This window comes from Hippocampus zosterae, chromosome 3 (genome assembly GCF_025434085.1).
Source record: "Hippocampus zosterae strain Florida chromosome 3, ASM2543408v3, whole genome shotgun sequence".
In the NCBI taxonomy this organism is placed as follows: domain Eukaryota; kingdom Metazoa; phylum Chordata; class Actinopteri; order Syngnathiformes; family Syngnathidae; genus Hippocampus; species Hippocampus zosterae.
The window spans coordinates 24,578,156-24,597,481 of record NC_067453.1 but is presented as its reverse complement, the minus strand read 5'-3'; the positions used below and the strand labels follow the sequence as shown (position 1 = coordinate 24,597,481).

At 46.2% G+C, this 19,326-nt stretch overlaps 1 protein-coding gene across 2 annotated transcripts in view; it reads right to left on the bottom strand.

The window, feature by feature from the left end:
* Window positions 1–916: 916 nt before the first annotated feature.
* Window positions 917–19,326, bottom strand: part of cttnbp2 (cortactin binding protein 2) — a 38,933-nt gene continuing 20,523 nt past the window's right edge. The window contains exons 3-23 of one of the 2 annotated variants that reach the window (XM_052061213.1): window positions 18,362–18,592; window positions 14,058–15,402; window positions 12,393–12,656; window positions 12,169–12,268; window positions 11,942–12,092; window positions 10,523–10,723; window positions 10,131–10,248; window positions 9,696–9,989; window positions 9,504–9,599; window positions 6,819–6,898; window positions 6,441–6,527; window positions 5,682–5,781; window positions 5,450–5,605; window positions 4,949–5,121; window positions 4,625–4,803; window positions 4,300–4,499; window positions 4,052–4,210; window positions 3,813–3,864; window positions 3,584–3,683; window positions 3,040–3,150; window positions 917–2,418 (exon numbers count right to left, since the gene is read on the bottom strand). In XM_052061213.1, the coding sequence (XP_051917173.1) occupies window positions 2,200–2,418; window positions 3,040–3,150; window positions 3,584–3,683; window positions 3,813–3,864; window positions 4,052–4,210; window positions 4,300–4,499; window positions 4,625–4,803; window positions 4,949–5,121; window positions 5,450–5,605; window positions 5,682–5,781; window positions 6,441–6,527; window positions 6,819–6,898; window positions 9,504–9,599; window positions 9,696–9,989; window positions 10,131–10,248; window positions 10,523–10,723; window positions 11,942–12,092; window positions 12,169–12,268; window positions 12,393–12,656; window positions 14,058–15,402; window positions 18,362–18,592 (4,416 nt within the window). In that variant the 3' untranslated portion in view covers window positions 917–2,199. Of the gene's footprint in view, window positions 2,419–3,039; window positions 3,151–3,583; window positions 3,684–3,812; window positions 3,865–4,051; window positions 4,214–4,299; window positions 4,500–4,624; window positions 4,804–4,948; window positions 5,122–5,449; window positions 5,606–5,681; window positions 5,782–6,440; window positions 6,528–6,818; window positions 6,899–9,503; window positions 9,600–9,695; window positions 9,990–10,130; window positions 10,249–10,522; window positions 10,724–11,941; window positions 12,093–12,168; window positions 12,269–12,392; window positions 12,657–14,057; window positions 15,403–18,361; window positions 18,593–19,326 lie in introns of both variants that reach the window. The other variant, XM_052061212.1, reaches the window with a different exon arrangement.

Below are 19,326 nucleotides of genomic sequence, written 5' to 3'. Positions count from 1 at the left end.
AGCCAATCGCAGGGCACACATAGACGAACAACCATCCACGCTCACACTCCCACCTAGGGACAATTTAGAGTGTTCAATCAGCCTGCCAAGCATATTTTTGGAATGTGGGAGGAAACCGGAGCACCCGGAGAAAACCCACGCAGGCCCGGGGAGAACATGCAAACTCCACACAGGGAGGCCGGAGCTGGAATCGAACCCGGTACCTCTGCACTGTGAAGCCCACGTGCTAACCAGTGGACTACCGGGCCGCCCACCATGTATACTAAGGCGTTTTTAGCTGTAAAAAACCCGACCATGTATAGTAAAGCGTTTTTATTTTTTTTAATTTAGCGTTTGAAAACATTGGGTTCTGCTTCATGTTCATGATCAGCAGGATACACACACGCGAACACTAATATTCACCTGCGTGGAAAGGGGGTCCCTTTTCCTTCTACTAGAGGGCAGCGTTGCTGTCTATCAAAAAGTTTTTTTTTCAAAAGTGGAAGTTGAAAAACGGAAAACAAGTATTTCAGCGGATCTCTTATGTTTATGTCGCACAGAGGAGGTTTTTCTCTTAAGCAGAAGAACAATGCGTTTGTCCCAAAGATAAACACACGTACCTGCTCATCCACAAACAGAATCAGAATTGAATATGGTATTTACAAACCGTGATTTTTTCTTTCATAATAAACTGTTCTCAAATAAGTAAAATCCGTGTTCATACACACACACACTATATATATATATATATATATATATATATATATATATATATATATATATATAAACACACACACCGTGTATTTCACAGGACATTTTGTATGTTCTTGCAGTTGGAATATCTTACTATTTTTTTTTACAAATCATCTTTCCTTGGCTTATGAGTAACGGTAATCAGTGCCAAATCGGACCACAAAAATAAATCGGCACCTCAGGGCAATTTTTGAATATTTTAATATATTTGTGCTTGAAAGACAACTTTTTAAAAACTGCAAACAGCCATTGAAACGGACTAAAGTCTTTCCTATACATATGTACTATACATATATATTTATATATTTCTTCATAGATTTATAAACAGCAAAGAAATCTTGGTTGACAAGTAATGCATACACAGTGATTGATGAGAGAAAAGAAAGCTAGTTGTAGTAGTAGTATGGCTTACAGTACACATCTAATACTCACTTTCAAACTTTATAAACACTTTTTTTTCTTTTTAAGTAGACTGTACAAAAGTCATCGTCGTGAAGACGCGCTAACACTAAAACTCTTATTTACAATGTAAAACCCTGATTCATGTCCAAGCCACGGTGCAAACGAACATTAAAAACACTCAAATGAAAAATATTTATTTGAAAAATTTTGATTACTCTTTACGATGAGGCCGAGCGACCGTCAGTCGCAGAATTGCTTCTAGAACAAAAAGTTGTGGTCCCCAAAGTACACACGAGGAAGTGCGACGCGAACAGAGTTCAAAAGTGGTCGGCCAAGATGGAGGGAGTGAGGGGAGCATGTATGCACATCGTGATGTAATACTGACACAGCACTTCCTGTAGATAGCATCAAATGCACATTTTTTGGACCCTACAGTCTTGTTTTTATCAACTACCAATCTATAGGAGTGTTTTCTTTCACCGAGCTAAAAACATTTTAATTTCACAGATTTGCTGTGTTGACTTCAGCCTGGTACACACAATAGCATGACTATTTTTGTTTGAAAAAAAAGGCTTTTCTTTTTATCAAAAGTGGTGTGCTAAAATATTGTGTTTAAGAACATCCCAGAAGTCAGACATTTTTTTGTCAAGGGTCATGTATAGTTCAGGCAAAAAAAAAAAAAAAAAAAATCTGACCTTGAGCAAGTACTACATGCTAAAAATAAAGTCCAAAGTGAAAATACTTTGGGAACGTTTAACTTTTAATGACAAAAGTTTTGTCTTGAGTTGGGGGGGGCATTTAAAAAAAAGTGGAAAAAGTGGTGATAATGATTTCAATGTGAATGTGTGTACCGGGCCTAATTCCAATGACAGTAACCATGAAATACTTTCACAACATATCGGATGAGATTTATTAAGATGTTGTACTCATGTTACACATAAACTTACCAAAATAAGACGATCATTTATCATTTCCCCTCGTGTGGGGAAGTGTGTGGAAGAAATTTTGACAGGCGTGATTGGCCTTTCCTTTGATGGGCGGGGCAGTGAGTGTGGGCCTGTCTGTTTATTTGTGATTGTGTTGTTGTAGGAGCCAGACGTGCTCCTGTGATTGCTTGTTGACATTGCTACTGCTGCTGTATGCTTTGCTGCTGTTTCCTTTGTTGTTGTTGTTGTTTGCCGAAGCAATGCGAAGCGGCTGCTGCTGCCCTCTGCTGGACACAGGCAGCTGGGATTTGGTTCGCGGGCTCGAGCGGCGTTGGCTGACCGCATGAGTGAGTGGTGACTGCAGGAGACAGAAAACACTCACATTTTGGCTCGCAACACGAAGCAAAGAAGAAAAAAAAAAAGATTTCAAAGTCGGGGTGCTTGGAAATCAAGGTACCACATTAGTTAAATTAAAAAAAGAAGCAAGAAGACGATACAAATCTAGAAAAGTAGACATTTCACAATACACTCATTTATTGTGATGAACAAAATTGCAATTTCAAGTTGTTTTTTTACATTTTCAAACCCCAAAGTAATATTTTGGCACATTTTACTGATTTTCACTCTCTTCTCTAAATATAATGAAAGCATCTTTTAGACTTTTTATCAAAGAAACGGTGTAGTTTTTTTAACAGAAAAAAAGTTGCCTATTTTTTAATGTATATTGAAGAAAATATTTACATTTACTTTGAGAAAAAAGTGAGGAACTTTTTGGAGGACTACAGGACATAGCGTCTCCATAACACACCCTCAGCAACAGGGGGCGCTCTAAGTTTAATGTGTCCTTTTACCCTCATTAATGAACACCATTTTGTCATTTCCACTGATGACTTTCTTCTTGCTTTTTGCATGTTAATGTGCCCCCACCCACCACCACACACACACACACAAACACACACACACTCGTTTGTGTTCTTACCGGGTGAGCTGATTGGTCCACGGCTACTTCCTGCTCTGGTGTGGAGGGCGGAGCTCCAGAGGGACTTCTGCTAGCAAGCAGAAGGACGTCGTCGTCTTTGGATGCCCATGTCTAGAAATGGCAAAAGAGCAAGAAGTCAGGATCATATTATTTACCCAAGACTATGATGTACATACCAAAATGAATTACACTCTCCAACAATTGAATTTAGGAAAGGTGTTCTTGTAAAAGTATGTTTTGTTTTCTTTTAAAATACTTTTTTACTCAACAATTCCTCTCAAAAACAAAACACACATTCTACAAAACAGATTCATGTTCTTTCTTGTACTTTTTTGTGTATTTTTTAAACAAGATGACTAAAAAAATTAAATAGTAAAACTACTATTTTATTCCTCAACTTGATATTATTCTCTCCCACCCCCCCACCCCCTTTTTAAAACTTATCTTAAATGTCCTGTCTTAGTCACCACCAAAAATGTCTCAGTCGCCCTCTGGTGGCTGCTATGATCATCTAGTGACGTCATATGAGGACTGTAGCTTGTACCAGTCTAATGTCTGGTTCCGACTTGCTGGAGCACAACGACTGTAGCTCTTGGATCAGGTCCGTCTCGTCGTCCGAGAACATGGACAAACCCGACGCTTCCCTGAGCAGAACACACGCGCAACCGTCAACGCACTGAAAGAAAGTGTAGAACTTTACAAGCAGTATGACGAACTGTTAGTGCAAGTAAGCGCTATTAGTACTTCAAAATGTCGTACCAGTGAATACAAACCTGTGGATTTTGCCATTCGCAGCGCAGCTAACATCATTTGTGGATACGGAGCCTGGAAAAAAAACAACCAATCGATTACGAATGCCTTCCGACACAACGATTAAAAGTCGAATGATGTGATTGGTGGAGGACGGAAGGCACCAATCATGTTGTCATAATCATTATTGGACAGTCTTCCATTGGCTAAAGTTTAATACAACATGACTGACAGCTGAACGACGTGCCGGCGATGACCTTACCGTGTCGAAAGGAGCCGCCGGCCCAGCTGGAGACGAGACTTCCTTTCTTTCGAGGGCTGGTATTGGATCGCCTGAGCTTGTCTCGACACTTCCTGCCGCTGCCGCTTCCTTTCATGGAGCCAATGGAGGTCAGCGGAATGGCCCCGCCCCTGAACGCAACTTCTGAAAAGAATTTTCTTTTGGTTTAGTTTTTTTTCCCCCATTTTGAAAGAAATAATAACAACAAGAATAAATAAATGAGGTCTGACCGTGGCGAGGCAGCGGACAGCCTCGCAAGACAGCTTTGTTGACCAGGATGCTGAGGGCCGCCTTCAGTACCGCCTGCTGGCCGTCACTCAGAACGACGTTGCTCGGCGACGAGGAGGAGGAGCGCCTGGCTGTTACCCGGGAGACGATTGCCGCCTCGACGCGAGGAACCACCACCGAGCTCCACAGCCGAGACAACCACCTGAACACAGCCGACAATCGCTAGTGCCCTTTAGTGTGTGTGTGTGTGTGTTTGTTTAAATAAGCCTCTCGTAACTTTTAACGCTTTCTAATGACGCACAGGAATCCTGTTTTGTGGCGGCGTACCTGACGATGGCGTGCACGTCGTCGGTGTGGACGGGGCAGGCCAGGAAGCGTCTGGGTCCCATCAAGGCCTCGTGTGTGCCCAAATGCGCCAGGCAGGCGTTGAGCTGCTGCCACACTTGAGCCACCCACAGCACCGCCTTCTCCGTGGCACCGTCACGGCACCACACCACACGTCCTGTCTGGAGGTCACAGGCACTTGACGGACGAGAAAGGGCGCAACTATTGGCTGTCGTGTCTTGTTTATGGAGACGATGTGTTGCGTTTACATTAGTTCCCAAGTGTGCAATGTGGATGCGATCCAGATTGCGGGATCGGAGGTTTGACCTGGTGCAGCAGCTTCCTGCGCAGGCATCTGGCCAGCAGGCCATTCAGAGGCTCCTGGTCCCAGCGCAGACTCAACCAGCGGAAGTGCTGCTGCAGTCGGAGCTCAGAGCCGTGGAGGCGGGGCTTTGACAGGGAGCCAATCAGGAAGCTGTGCTGGCAGAAGTGATGCGGAACTGAAGAGGAAATGATTGCGTGTGTTGTCACTCGCGCGTCTTTCTCTGACATGAAAAGCAATGTTATCGCATATGTTATTTTTAATAAGATCCACATGCATTAAATAATTTCATTTAATTTTAAAGCAGAAGTCAAGTTAAACATTTATTTGCAATACGTGCTATGCCCCCCCCACCCCGCTCCACAAGCCTAAACAAGGTATTCTGATTGCTGTAGGGTTTGTGGAATACGAATTGAGCAGAAGAATCGACCAATTTTTATCTGCCTCAGGGAGGCGGCCATTTTATCCTGTCTCTCCACCTGCTGTCGATTTTGTCACACACTCACCAGCGTTGATGAGCAGAGAAGCAGTGGAAGTCCTGTTGTCTAAGCTGTGACACAGATCTCCCAGTAGTCCCGACAGGGAGGCCGCCTTCTCCAGGCCCTGCAGCAGCAGCACCACGCAGCCGCCGTGGTCGCACGCCGACGACGGCACCAGGAAGCCTGCGTCGCGATTAAGGAGGCGGTGAAGAGGAGGAGGTGACGCCTCATCCAATGACGATGATGACGGTGGACTCACCACAGGAGACGAGGGTGTCCAGCAGCTTCTCTTTGGTCAGACTGCACTGCACCTCCACCTTCACCACCTCACACGCCTGACCGGCTGCCTCCTGCTTGGACTGACATGAAGAAAGGAAGGGACTGTTGTCATTCAAACTCAAGACAATCACAAAGAAATGCAACTAGGAAAACCTTGTTCTCCTTTGATGTCTGTTTAGGGTTCAAATGGCCTGATGAAAAGCAGTGCTTAACCTCGGTTCAACATATGCACCCAGATGCCACCAGGTGGCGCCCAGCACTTGTCTTATATGAGACATGGCTATAATAATAATAATAATAATACATCACATTTGTAAGCGCCTTTCACAACAATCAAGGACACTGTACAGCCAAGACCAATAGTAAAACACAGAGGCATATATTCATTTTTAAATCCATGATACGTACATCCTCGCAGTTTTTAAATAAAAGCTGATCATCTCTTAACTTCCACCACTGTCAATCACCTTTCACTACATCATCCTGGCAAGTTAACCACCCCTGCTCTCTCCGGTGGAGCTTGAGCACGTTAGCAGCAAAAGGGCCCTTGGTTGGCCATCTTTGGAAGGGTGTTACAGAGTGAGCCCCCCCCCCCCCAAAAAAAAAATAATAATGCTGTAGAGAAAAAGAAAACCTTTTCCTGACTCACAAACTTGAATTATCACTAAGACACAAAGTCACTCAACTCAAATCTAAGATGGTGAGAGCATTTTAGCCTTCATTGTCATCATCGTCACACCTTGATGCAGCGGGCCAATAAAGCAGCGATGTAATTCTGACAGCTGTCCTCCAGGCCGTGAAAGATGACACTCCCGTATTGCTCCACCTGTCACAACAAACACATTTTGACTGTTCAACGTCATCTGCATGGCATGAAGCAAAAGTGAACATTATTAGCGGAAGATTGTGAGGAAACAAAAAAAGCTATCACAATAGGTGCCATGTCCTGGTTGCCCAGCGATGTCATATGATGGATTAAATATAAATACTGTACAGTACAAACATGACAGGCAGGGGGCGCTACAGTTGCCAAAAAAAGACCATCTCTTCTCAAGCAAGCAAGAAACTTGTGACACTTTTTGTGTGTCTGTGTGTGTGTGTGTGTCTGTGTGTATACCAAGCGAACGTAGTTGAGAAGCACAGGCAGCGGAAAGAGAGACTCCAGAGCCAACTCATCTAGACACGACTCAGAAAGACCTGTGACCAAAAAACAAACACACAAGAAACTAAAAACCCGCGACCCTAGTGAGGATTAAGCGGCTCCGAAAATGGATGGATGGATGGATGGAAGAAACTAAAAACATAAAACTGCACAAGTAATTTTACCAACAGTCCGTGAACTGCAGTTCGCCTAGATGGCGCTGTGTGCGATCTGAAGGCAAATTCCGTCCTTCAACTGTTTTCGTGCTTTGCCCATTTACATGAATTTATGCAAAGGCCACAAAAAATGTAACGTTAATGTTTATGTCACATGGGTCTTACATAGACGTGAGATGGATGTTCCATTGAGGTGACATGGGTATTCTTTAAAACCCCTATGCCCCAAGAAAAAAACTAAACCTAACCTACGCGTTTTACAATTTTTGAAAATTGTGCATGTTGCATTATTCCAGCATGTTTTTTTTATTATTTTCAATCACTCAAAATGTTCAGCGGCATCTGTGCTATCCATACATATATAGTTTATATTAATTCTTTGGGATTTTTTTGCCCAATAAAAGCATTACTGTGCTATGACACTTCAAAGATTATTATTCAAAAATTATATATATATATATATATATATATATATATATATATATATATATATAAACCTGAATTGGAAGATGTCATATCACACAAGTAGAGCCTTGAAAATGTCAATGAAATATCTCCCCAAAAAATTTTGGGATGAAAAAAAATTGTGGAAGTGACCTTTTTCATGACAATGTAACAGCATACAATTTCTAGTAAATGTTTTGAGGTGTGATAACTAAGTCATTCATGAATATTTTTTTACTTTCAACCACTCAAAATGTTCAGTGGCATCAGAGCTATCCATACACATATAGTTTGAAAAGGGAAAGTCACAACAACCATGTAGAATTTATAACACGGGGCTGCCGTCCTCTGCCGAGTCGGGGCTGCTCTCCTCTGCCGAGTCAGAGCTGCCGTACTCGGTGGTGTTGTCAGCATCCCCGGGCGAAAATTCCCCCGACGATTCCTTTTCGGAAGCGTCCGAATCCGAACCGTCGCTTTCGGTTTCCCAAAGGGCATCAAGCACCTCCGTTCCGCTGAACCTTTTCGCCATGTTCGTCTCTCACCGTCCAACTCACTCTAGTGGTTGTGCCGGCTGATCGAATACAAATCACCGCTACCTGGCCGCCTTGACCAATCGCGCACCGTACTTTCAAATCACAACCAAACCGAAACGGACCAATCAGTGGAATTAAAAAAAAGAATCATTGGCCAGTTTCCTACTCCCCCATTCCGACCAACAGCGCCCGCCCCGCGGTGGCTGGCCGCCGCCTGGGAGAGGCGTGGGTTGTGGCGTGACGGGGACGGGCGGGGTAGGGCCGGTTTCCTACTCACCTGCCCCGACCCACAGCGCCCGCCCGCCGGGTACCCAACATATATATTTTTTTTTTGCAAAAGAAAAACAGAGTTGTGTCTGGAGGTCCCAACCAAGCCCTACTAACAATCCCGACCGGACTTGTTCATGCAAAAATGCCCCGCGAGGCCTTCCACGGCGACGCCGGCGCACCCAGCTGCTGGGTACTCAACATAACTTTTTTTTTTTTTTTTGCAAAAGGAAAAAAAAATGTGTCTGGAGGTCCCAACCAAGCCCTACAAACAATCACGACCGGAATTGTTCATGCAAAAATGCCCCGCGAGGCTGTTGACGGCGGCGCCGGCGCACCCAGCCCTTGGTACCCATTACCCAACATAACTTTATTTTTTGCAAAAGGAAAAAAAAATTGTGTCTGGAGGTCCCAACCAAGCCCTACTAACAATCCCGACCGGAATTGTTCATGTAAAATGCATCGGTTTGAAGCCTCCTGCAAAAAGGCAAACTCATTTGCGATCCTCTGGCGCCACCTAAAGTTGCAAAATTGGAATGACCTCAACCCAACATTGTGGCATGGATACGTCTGTCCAAGCGAAAACAAAGCGATTGACGTAAAAATCGCGTGAAATGTATGTTTACACATTAGGTTTACGATGCATTCAAAAATATGAATTATAATGGGTCTCTATGGTGCAAAATATGTAAATTGTGGAAATTACGGAATCAAAACCTTTTATTTTTTGCTGCAACGCCTGAGAATTATCAGCCGGTGACGTCATGAAATTTCAGCCATTTTAGAACCCCCCCTTTACGTTTCAGCTCTCTCGTGTTTTTCTGAATGCCTTTGCCTTTGCTTCAAAGACGAGAATACGTCATAATTTTGCATTTAACGTGAACGGTTGACTATGAGGGTTTTAAATCTTCAACACTGTACTTCAATTGATGTTACGCCATTGTTAAATGGCTGTTGTGCGAATGCCACGTGGTGCTGAGATGCCATGACAGGAACAGTGCAATTATAATGATCTTTATGTTACGTATAGGTCATGTGCAAGTGATGTATACAAGCGGATACAAGCATGTTACATAGATGTTGTGAGGTCATATGATGGGTTACATGGGTTCATATGTTACGTCGCGGGGGTGCGTTATGTGCATGTGACAAATGTGAAATGCATGCTACATGAATGTCACATAAATGTAAAATGGTATTTGGCAGGGTTTTTTGTTTTGGTTTCTTTTTTGGGTAGGTACCTTTCAGTCGGATGGTGATGACCTGGCTAAGTGGTTTTCGCACAAGGTCCCATGGTGAGACAGGAAGTTCCTGACCAGGCCGCCACTCACTTCCTCCTGCATCGACACAGATATATACAGATGCACTGATGACGGGAAGAAGAGGGGGAAAAATGAGAATTTCAAATGAGGCAGTCATCATCGGCTTCTCACCAATCAGGGCGGAGTTAATGCTTGCGGGTGTGAGGCCCAGCGGGGGTCGCTGCGCGTCCTCGCCACAAAGTATGTGCAAATGTGTGGCGAAGGCGTGGCCAATGGCGGCACTCAGCTGAGACCAGCGCATGGAGCGCTCCACTGACAGTCTGCACAGAACTGACTGAAGCTCTGCGGCCCGCTTCTCATCATCACCTTCATCATCATCATCATCATCACCATCCATGGAACAGATTGAAGAATTGGCTCTGGCACCATCTGAATACTGGAGACGCACCAGGACGCTGTAGTGATCTGCAACGTGGAGATCATCTTTTAACTACAGGCACGCAATAAAGCGGCAATTTTTTTCCCCTCCCCATGGAGACGCTAAAAAACACAATATACATAAACAAGTATATATACACACACAGACACACACACACACACACTCACTGAGATTTTCGAGGAGATCTTTGCAGTCATCAGTGGCAACGTCATGAATGGTGCGATTACATTTATCTCTCCTTTCAATGTCTTGCTCACGGTGGCTACACAGCACCTCCAGACACTCCTAAACACACACACACACACACACACAATATTAATGTGAATAAAGCCTATTCACTCAGACCATAAAGCCATTATTTTATTTATTTATTTTTGTTGTATTTTTTCTTATCTTATTTGATGTAGTTTTTAACATTGTACTCGTGATTTTAACTGCTTGTTGTAAGGTGTCCTTGAGTTTCTAGAAAGGCGCCCACAAATAAAATGTATTATTATTATTATTATAATATTAACAATAATGTCAGCGCTTGCATGGCAGATGGTTTCATTTATTACACCTTCAGGCCGAGAGCTGCCGCCATGTGAGCGGCCGTCCATCCGTCTGCGTTGACGTGGTTCAGCAGGGTAGCGGGCACAGCAGGGGCTGCATCGGGTAGAAGGCTCGCATTGGGGTCTCCAGCTCCGGGGTGACAGAGGAGCAGACGCAGCGTGCCCACATGGCCTGATCGCACCGCCGCGTGCAGACACGTGCAGCCATCCTGCACAGAGGAACACAACGGATCATCTAGTCAATACTTTGGATTTTTTTCTGAGTCAATATGGTTGGTCAGCAAGCCCGGGATTCTTTGTTAGACATGTCTGTTATGAATAGACCCTTCAAAAAAAGTCTCAAGAAGCCATATCCGGGAATACAGAGGAAGTCAGCCATTTTGGTTTGAAGCGGCCATTTTAAGGGCTCATTTCCAGAGATGAACTTGTCAGCTAAGCGGCGCTAAACGGAATGGTTTGAAAATTGAGCCCCTGAAGCTAATTTCACTTCACGCACCACGTAGGCACATCTGACTTGAGTAGAACCACAAAAAGTCTTGAGAAGCTGTGACCAAAAAGACACAGGAAGTCAGACATTTTTGGTTGGAAGTGGCCATTTCAGGGACGGTTTCAAGTGAATCTTCCAAGATGAAAGACCGTGCTCATTTAACCTAGTTTAACGTCGGCAGTTTACAGTTACACAGGGCTACGTTTGAGTCCACCTGCTGGCCACAATCAGCTGGCGACTAAAAATACATTCAGTCGCACTGCAAACGACGTTCTCCAGCATCACAGCGAAAAGCATGCCAATTGCGGCAATAAAGAAGACACTCAACATAAGTGGATCACAATCTGGGCATCCAGTGGGCCACTTCAGGTTGTCGTGGCAACCTGCGAAGCAAGGATTAATCTAGCTGCACATCCATTCATTTTTTTTAATGCATCTATGTATCCAGTCATCCAATTTCAAATCAAGCCCCGAGAGACTGGATATGAGAGACACGTGAGGGTTTTGTGGATCTATTTGATAATGGGAATGTTTAAATTCAAAGAGGGTGGCCCGGTAGTCCAGTGGTTAGCACGTCGGCTTCACAGTGCAGAGGTACCGGGTTCGATTCCAGCTCCGGCCTCCCTGTGTGGAGTTTGCATGTTCTCCCCGGGCCTGCGTGGGTTTTCTCCGGGTACTCCGGTTTCCTCCCACATTCCAAAAATATGCATGGCAGGCTGATTGAACACTCTAAATTGTCCCTAGGTGTGAGTGTGAGCGTGGATGGTTGTTCGTCTCTGTGTGCCCTGCGATTGGTTGGCAACCGATTCAGGGTGTACCCCGCCTACTGCCCGGAGACAGCTGGGATAGGCTCCAGCACCCCCCGCGACCCTAGTGAGGATCAAGCAGGTAGGAAGATGAATGAATAAATTCAAAGACGTGTGCGGTGATGGATATATACCGTGGCAATACAGGAGCGATCGGCCCCAGCGCTCAGCAGGAGGTGGACACAGTGTTTCCTGCCCGCTACGCTGGCCAGAAAGAGGGCAGTGTGGCCACCGTCGGTAGCCGCATCCAAAGCGGCGCCCGCAGCCAGCAGAGCCTCCACACAGCTGGAGGGGGGGATAAACAGTAGAAGGTGTTACTGTGATTATTTGTACCAGTGGCGGGGGGGGGGGGGGTGCTTACCCAGTGTGGCCGTGGGAGGCAGCAAAGTGCAAAGGTGTGAATCGGTTTTGGTCGGACACATCGGCTGGCGAGCCAGAAGACAGCAGCAGCTTCACGCACTCTGCACACAAAACGGTTCATTCTATCATCACCAATCAATTCATAGGGGTGAACGCTCACTCCCGCGCAGATCAGCGGACAAAACCCGCACGAAGAGCCGAAATCTACAAGCAAAGGTTACGCACCTGTGTGTCCGTGGTGAGCAGCAGCAAATAAGGCAGCAGTCAAGTTGTGGTGAAGGTCTTGTTGTGGGTGGCTGGTAGGCTGATCGTCCATGGCAGTGGTGAGGTGGACGTGGTCGGGCGTGGGATGGGGGGGTTGGTGAAGCAGCATTGACAATAAAGTGACATTTCCCTGGGAAGCAGCTTGGAGAAGGAGCAGCGGCCGCCCGCCGTCCAGGGCAGCGGGCCCACAGCTGCTGAGAGGGGAGACTACGGAGGGACACCAGCCTGCGGGAGCAGGAGGGGTGTGGGGGGGGGGGGGGAGCAGGAACAGAACAGGTTAAACAAGGAGAGGGCGGACTACCACACTAGAAGCGCTGAAGAGGAGGAAGAGGAGGAGGAGGAGTGGGGAACGAAATGCCTGAGTACCCAAACACGTATGCAACATTCTCATACTAACAAAGCCTTAAAAAAAAAGTCACAGGCAAAGTTAGGTGTTGTTACATTAAACCTATTTTCGGCACTTATGTGTTGCAAAATAAGCTACATGACAGTTTGGTACATTGTGCTTTGAGAGATTAGCAGGACCAAAGCTAAACTTTGCCAAATAGGTTTGCCTTTGTTAGGTTTTGCCTTGCTGTCACATTCGTTCATAAAGTTTGGCGAGGGTGCATTTCACATGACTTCTGTTTTGTTATGGTACACTTTACGACATGACCCGGTAAATAATTTATTTTATGTGTTTGACTTTGAAAAGTTTGGTTCCGCTGTGTTACGCTCAAATTCAGAAGTGTACAATGAATCGAATAATCAACAGTCAATCGATGAGCGAATTCATCGACAACCATTTTAATCATTTAGAAATCGTTTAGAGCCATTCTTTCAACTTAAAAGTTCAAATCGTCTGATTTAAACCACTTAAACAGTTCTTCTCTGATTTGTGTAGTTCTTTGCGAAAGCAAACTGATAATCGTTTTATGGACACTTGCAAAAATCTGCTGTTATTTTAGAAAACAATGAACCGAACCAATCAACGAATCATTTTCATAAAGGAAAATAGCAGCTTCCAGCAAGTAGAATGTCCAACAGGTGAAGAGAAATAAACAACAGGCATGAAAAGAGAGAAAAAAAACCCACAAACATTTCACAGGAATCATTAACACATGGTGAGTCCTGTTTGCTTGTCATCGCTTTACCTGAGAAGTGCACAAACCAGGAGACCAGTGAAGGAAGCGAAAGGTTAGGGTGCATGAAAGGGACATGCTAAGTAAAGGTGGGAAAGGCAAAGGGAATGCGAGAGCAGCCACTGGCATCAGCTTCAGGAAGGAAAGGGGTGACTATCAGCAATATTTGAACGACCACCGAATCCTCAGTGCGTCCGTCTCGTAGGTTTTTCTCTTGCAAGCAAAAGTGTTGGGCCAACATGTGGGAGAAAGAGGACCACTTAAGAGCACAGAGGAAAATAAAGACTGCAGCCTGGACATCCTATTCCGATATCAGCCTCTTGGCCTGCTCTCTCACTGTGCTATGATAAGAAGTGAAAGATTGGGCTACGCTAGCCTAAGCTAAGCTACCGGTACACACTGGGCTAGGCGCCACAAAGAGACAGCTGGAAGAGAGAAAGTGACGAGAACTGGAGAGAGACGAAATGTGGGAAGTGGTGTGGGGGGGCGGGAGGGTCCCCTTTACCTGATGCTGTTGCCAGGGGGCTGTCTGAGAGGGCACGGGGGCTAGAGTTGGATGGAGAGCTAATGGAGAGGGAGGAGGGAAGGGGGTTGATGGAGGGGATGGCTGGGATGACGACGGGGGGGCATTCTGCAAACTGGTCGGGCCCCGGGGAGCGGCGAAGGGGGTATGCACCCACCTGAGAGGCCGTCAGGGCTGGTACCAGGTCCAAGGCAGGTTTGGGCGGCAGCTGGGGCGTAGCTGATTTGAGCCCCGCCCCATGAGAGCGCCCGCTGTCCCCCACCACCTTCATGGGCGGATGAGGTGGTGAGGGGGTCTGGGAGAGGCCAGGCTTTTTGGGAGGGATGGGGGGAGGGTTTCCCCTGTCGATTCTGGCCACGGTGGGGGACTTAAGGCCGATGGGGTGGCTGAGGCGGCTTGGGAAGGGCCCCCCTTCCGAGGCCGAGTGCGGAAGCCCCGGCCGCAGTGCTCCCCCTGCTGGAGGGCTGGTGAAACGCGACAGGACCTGGGTGACTGTGTGGCGCGCTTGTTGCTTGGCAGCAAAGTTGTCCCGGTTGGTGGGGGAGGGGTCCCGGGCCGGTGGACTCTGGGAGGCCGTGCCATTTTGGTCCTGTTCCTGGAACTTGTAGCGGGCAGCCTGGACGCGGGGGCTGACGCCACTGGGTAGGCCGTGGGGGGCAGCTTGGCCCTCAGAGCCGTTCTCGGTCTGCGCCAGCCCTCCCGAGCTGCTGTGGACGATTCCTCGGCTGGCTGTCTTTGGCAGGCTGAGACCGGCGTAAGGGCTCGTGGTTGGTTTGGCGGCTACGGTGAGGGGAGTCCTCTTGGGACCCTCCACCTCTGGGAGGGGCTGGTCCGTTTGGCAGGAAGCTGTTCGAGAGCCGACGGGGTCTGTGGCCACAGAAACGGAGGCTTTGGGCGGCGTGCTGGCAAGGGCGGCAGGTTGGGCGCCATCCTTGGCACCCCCGCGTTCAGTTCTGAGCTGGTCCACCTGCTGCCGTAGGTTCTGAATCTCGACCTCCTCGCGGCCCAGCCTGGCCCGCAGCTGCTCACGCTCTGTGTCCAACTCGGACAGCTGCTTCTCCATCTCTGCCTCCATCTGCTGGCTGCGCTGCCGCTCGGTGCTCAGCTCTTCCCGCAGCCGACCGGACGCCCGTCCCTCCTCGTCTAGTCGGGCCTGGAGCTCGTCAAAGCGCTGCGACTCCTCCACAACGCGCGTGGCCAGCTGCTTGCACTCGCGGACCAGCATCATGACGATGTGCTTGTTCTTCTCGCGTTCGTCTTTCAGCTGCGCCGTCAGCTTGCGGTGTTCCTGCTCCAAGCTCTGCAGCTGCAGCTTCTCCATCTCCAGCTGCCACGGGAACAACGCAAACGGCATCTTTACACCCTGGCGAGCTAAGCTAACAGGTTACAGTAAATATCACACAGAAGCTTTTCACCCTGCTAAGTTAGGCTCTGCAAAGTTGCACTGATACATTTCACTTTGCTACTTTTTGCTTTGCCACCATACACAATGCATTATACTTTACTACAATGTTAGAGACCACCCTTTTCAACTTTGCTACATTTCGCTATATTGTGAGAGGCCATGTTATGTGTTGTGATTTTCAACGGCGCGTCGCGCTTTTCTTCGTGGCACTCAAACAGCTTTACAATTTGCTGTGTTCCGATTTGCTATGTTACGCTCTAACTAACATCACTAATAACCAACCAAACAAATCCAAAAACAAAGTCACCAGCCAACCGACTAAGGCACAAACAAACAAAAGGACTAATTAAAGAACTAGATCATAAAACTAACCAACCAAATCAACAAAATAGCAAAACAACAGATTCAAAACTTCCTTATAACCAAGTTATCAAGCAGCAAATTCAGTAACAAATTAAATTACTAACAAACCAAGTAACAAATCAAACAAACACTAACGAGTTGACTAAGTTCTGTGGTTAGCCAAGTTGTGTAACAGTAGTAGTTGTAGGTCCAGCGCTCCAATGATTTGCGATGACCGGTTTTGCTATAATTGGAAGGCCAGCGCTATTGTTAGCCGGGCGGCAGCACTGGGTGAAGGGGTTTAAGCGGGGCTCCACCCTGCAAACGAGGCTCCCCAATAAAAGATCTTCCTGTTGGGACAAGGGCTGAACAAGCTGTTGCTCAGAGGAAAGAGGCGCGGCCACCAGCTGCTAATTGGCAGCAAATTACACTCTCAGGAGTCAAGGCTGCGGAAAATCCCTCCACAGGTCTGGCTGACCCGGCCACTGTATGACATCATAGACTGACCAATGAATTTTGACAGAGATAAACGCAAAAAAATGTTACTACATATGCTAACAATAGCTCACGCGCAGACAAGAGTGAAACGATGAGCCCATTTAAACTGCGTAGCTAATTGAAAGAGCAACACCGAATTTAAAAGTAATCTAAATATTGCGTCTTAGTGTGGTGTGCGGGCGCTCCATCATTTGTTTAACTGGCGTGGATTTTACGTGAAGTGGAGAGAACATTTTTAACGGGAAGAGTCCCGGTAGGTTGCGACATGGTCGTTCTACAATGTTGTATGCGTCCATGTTCAGCCCAGTGTGCATAGTAAGCCGTACTGTTCCAAATTAGCTCCTTTTTCTTTTGTTTAAAGCATTTTCCCTTGACATCAATTGTAAATATACAAGAAACATGCCTGGTAGGTTAATATTATCCCACAATGGTCTTCCCATTTGCAGATGAGTAAATAAACACTACTGGACAGTTTTTGTGGAATTGTGTTTGTTTCGTAGGGGGGAAAAAAAAGGGCATCCTGCGATTGTTCCACATAAACGTCACTTCAGTGTTGAGCTTGTGGATAATTCATCAGCGAGATCGCAGCAGCACGATGACGAGAGAGGAAAGAGGGGGAAAAAAGGCAGTGTGGATAAAGATAGCGCCGGGTATGCGACTGACATTCGCTCTACCCAGCAACCCAAAGATCCCAGCGAGGCCAGATGCTCTTCTCCTCGTGAAGCTGCCGCCTGCGCCGCCGATCTGTTTACATGCCGGCAGCTGCTTTGCGGTCACCAATCACCTCGAGTAAGCTAAAGCTAGTCAATTCATAGCTTGGAAAAGAGCAACATCAACAACAACAGTTTTATATTCTTTTCACAAAAGTCAATAGTTTGCCTTCTCTTCATGAACACGCATCATCATTATTTGGGGTGTTTAGGAAACTCCCTCATCTGTTGTTGAACGTTTTAGGAGAGTCCGACATCAAAAGATTGTCTTTGTTTCAGGAAAGTGCATCATTCATACTTTGCGGTTTGTCTTTCCTTTGTTTTAGAAAAGAGTCAAGTCAATAGTATATCGTCTTTTCAGGGGCAACATGAAAATGCCTTCTTTTTAGGAAAGTTCAACACAGTTTGTCTTCTTTTTATGAAAGTGCAGCATCAATAGTTTGGCTCTTTAAGAATCTCCAGCATCAGAGGTTGAGCTTCTTTTTGGGCGAGTCCAAACATCAAAAGTTAGTTTTTCTTTTTAGGAAAGTATTAAGATCAATAATTTATCCTCTTGTTAGGAACGTACTTTAGCAAACAATATACAACATTTGCTGCCTTGCTTATTATTTTATTTTATGGAAAGAGCGGATGTGTTGAAGTCTTGCTTCTAAAACTCGCTCTTTTTTTGCCGATGCATTGTCGCCAATTAGCTGATACGGATAAAGATGACTCTTTCCCCATTTTGTATTTATTTCCCTTGCTTCAATCACATATTACCCACCGGTCGATACTGCCGGTTTGCGTCCTTGTACTGTGAGAACATGGACAGTGTATCCAAACCATCACCCAAGTTTTTTGCTTTCTGCATGTTTGTTTTTTGTTAACAAGCTGCTATGATTTTGAACACCACCTTATATTTAAGCACATGTAGAATATAGTATACACACACACACACGCACGCACACACACAGTATATATATATTTAAGCGGCCACTCCTACCATAGCTCCTCTTTTTATGTGGTTGACTTAAATCTTCCAATTGGCTCTCGACTCCATCATATCTGTAATTTCCAGGAAGTTCAATGAAAGGAAACTGCTTTTTTCTCTATAGATGCTTTCTAAATGCTACAATCCCATTTTTCCCTCAAAAGAATTTCAGCAAACCATACCTCCTGGCAGGAGGGGCGGGCAGTGCCATACAGTATAACCCCAAAGAGACCCCTGGAAAAAAACCTTATAAATTCATAAACACACGTTTGTCAAGTGTCGAAAATAGAAATGACACACCAGAAGGTACAGTATACGACACAGTTCGCTGACTCATTGTCAACTCTACCCAGAGCCGTACCCTCTTCTGGCGGCTCTCGGCAGCAGCCAACTGTGCAGACATGCGCTCCTGCATCTTCCGACAGTGCGCCATGACGGCCTCCAGGACGGACATGGGGCTGGAGCCCAACGGCCGCCGCTCCTTGTCGCCTCGCGGCACCCCGCACTCAAAGTCCCGCTGCAGTGCCAGGAAGGGGTCGGTCAGGCTGTAGCAGCTGTAGCGCTCCTGCAGGAAAACTTCTTTTCTTTGAGCCTGCCAAAGAAAAGACAAAATGAACGTTACCATCAGGTCGACGACCTCAGTTAAGTGTACACACACAATGCTAGACAGGTATGCGAACACAGCAATGGTTTGGTAAAATCAACAATGATCAAGTGCACACAGATTACAGTGTTATGGTAAACAGATTCAGTTTGTTGTATATTAGTGAATTTCATGTTTTTGGATTACACTGTGTAAATCTTTACTTAAATATGTAGTGTAAATACTCCATCAGTCAGCTTGTGAAGAGTCAATTTGTCTTGAATGGGAGAAAGAGAGTTGGGGGAGTGGGTGGGGAGGTGACCACGCCCGTCAGACCTTGAGCGATGTGTTACGACGAGCGTGTCGATATATCGAAATGTGTGAGCGTGCGTGTGTGTGGCTGTGTGAGCTGGACAAGCTCGGCTCTATGCAGCTGACCTTCAAGCACAAGAACAACACACATTTGTCGGTTTATCTTTCACAACCTAAATGATGATTACAGTATGTAGGAAGCGTGACAACGCGACTAAACACTGGGTTCTTTCTTTGACATCTGTGCCACCAGCGTGCACCGCAAAAGCCTGAAAAAGAAGCCGACTGACAGCAATGGACAGCAGTCTGACAAAGAGAAAAAGAATGAGTGAAAGAAGCAGACAGGATCCTAAAAAGGAAGCACAGAGTGTGAGCCATTTGGAAAGAAGCCAGAAAAAGAAGCACTGAGTAAAAGAGAAGCAGACAAAGGC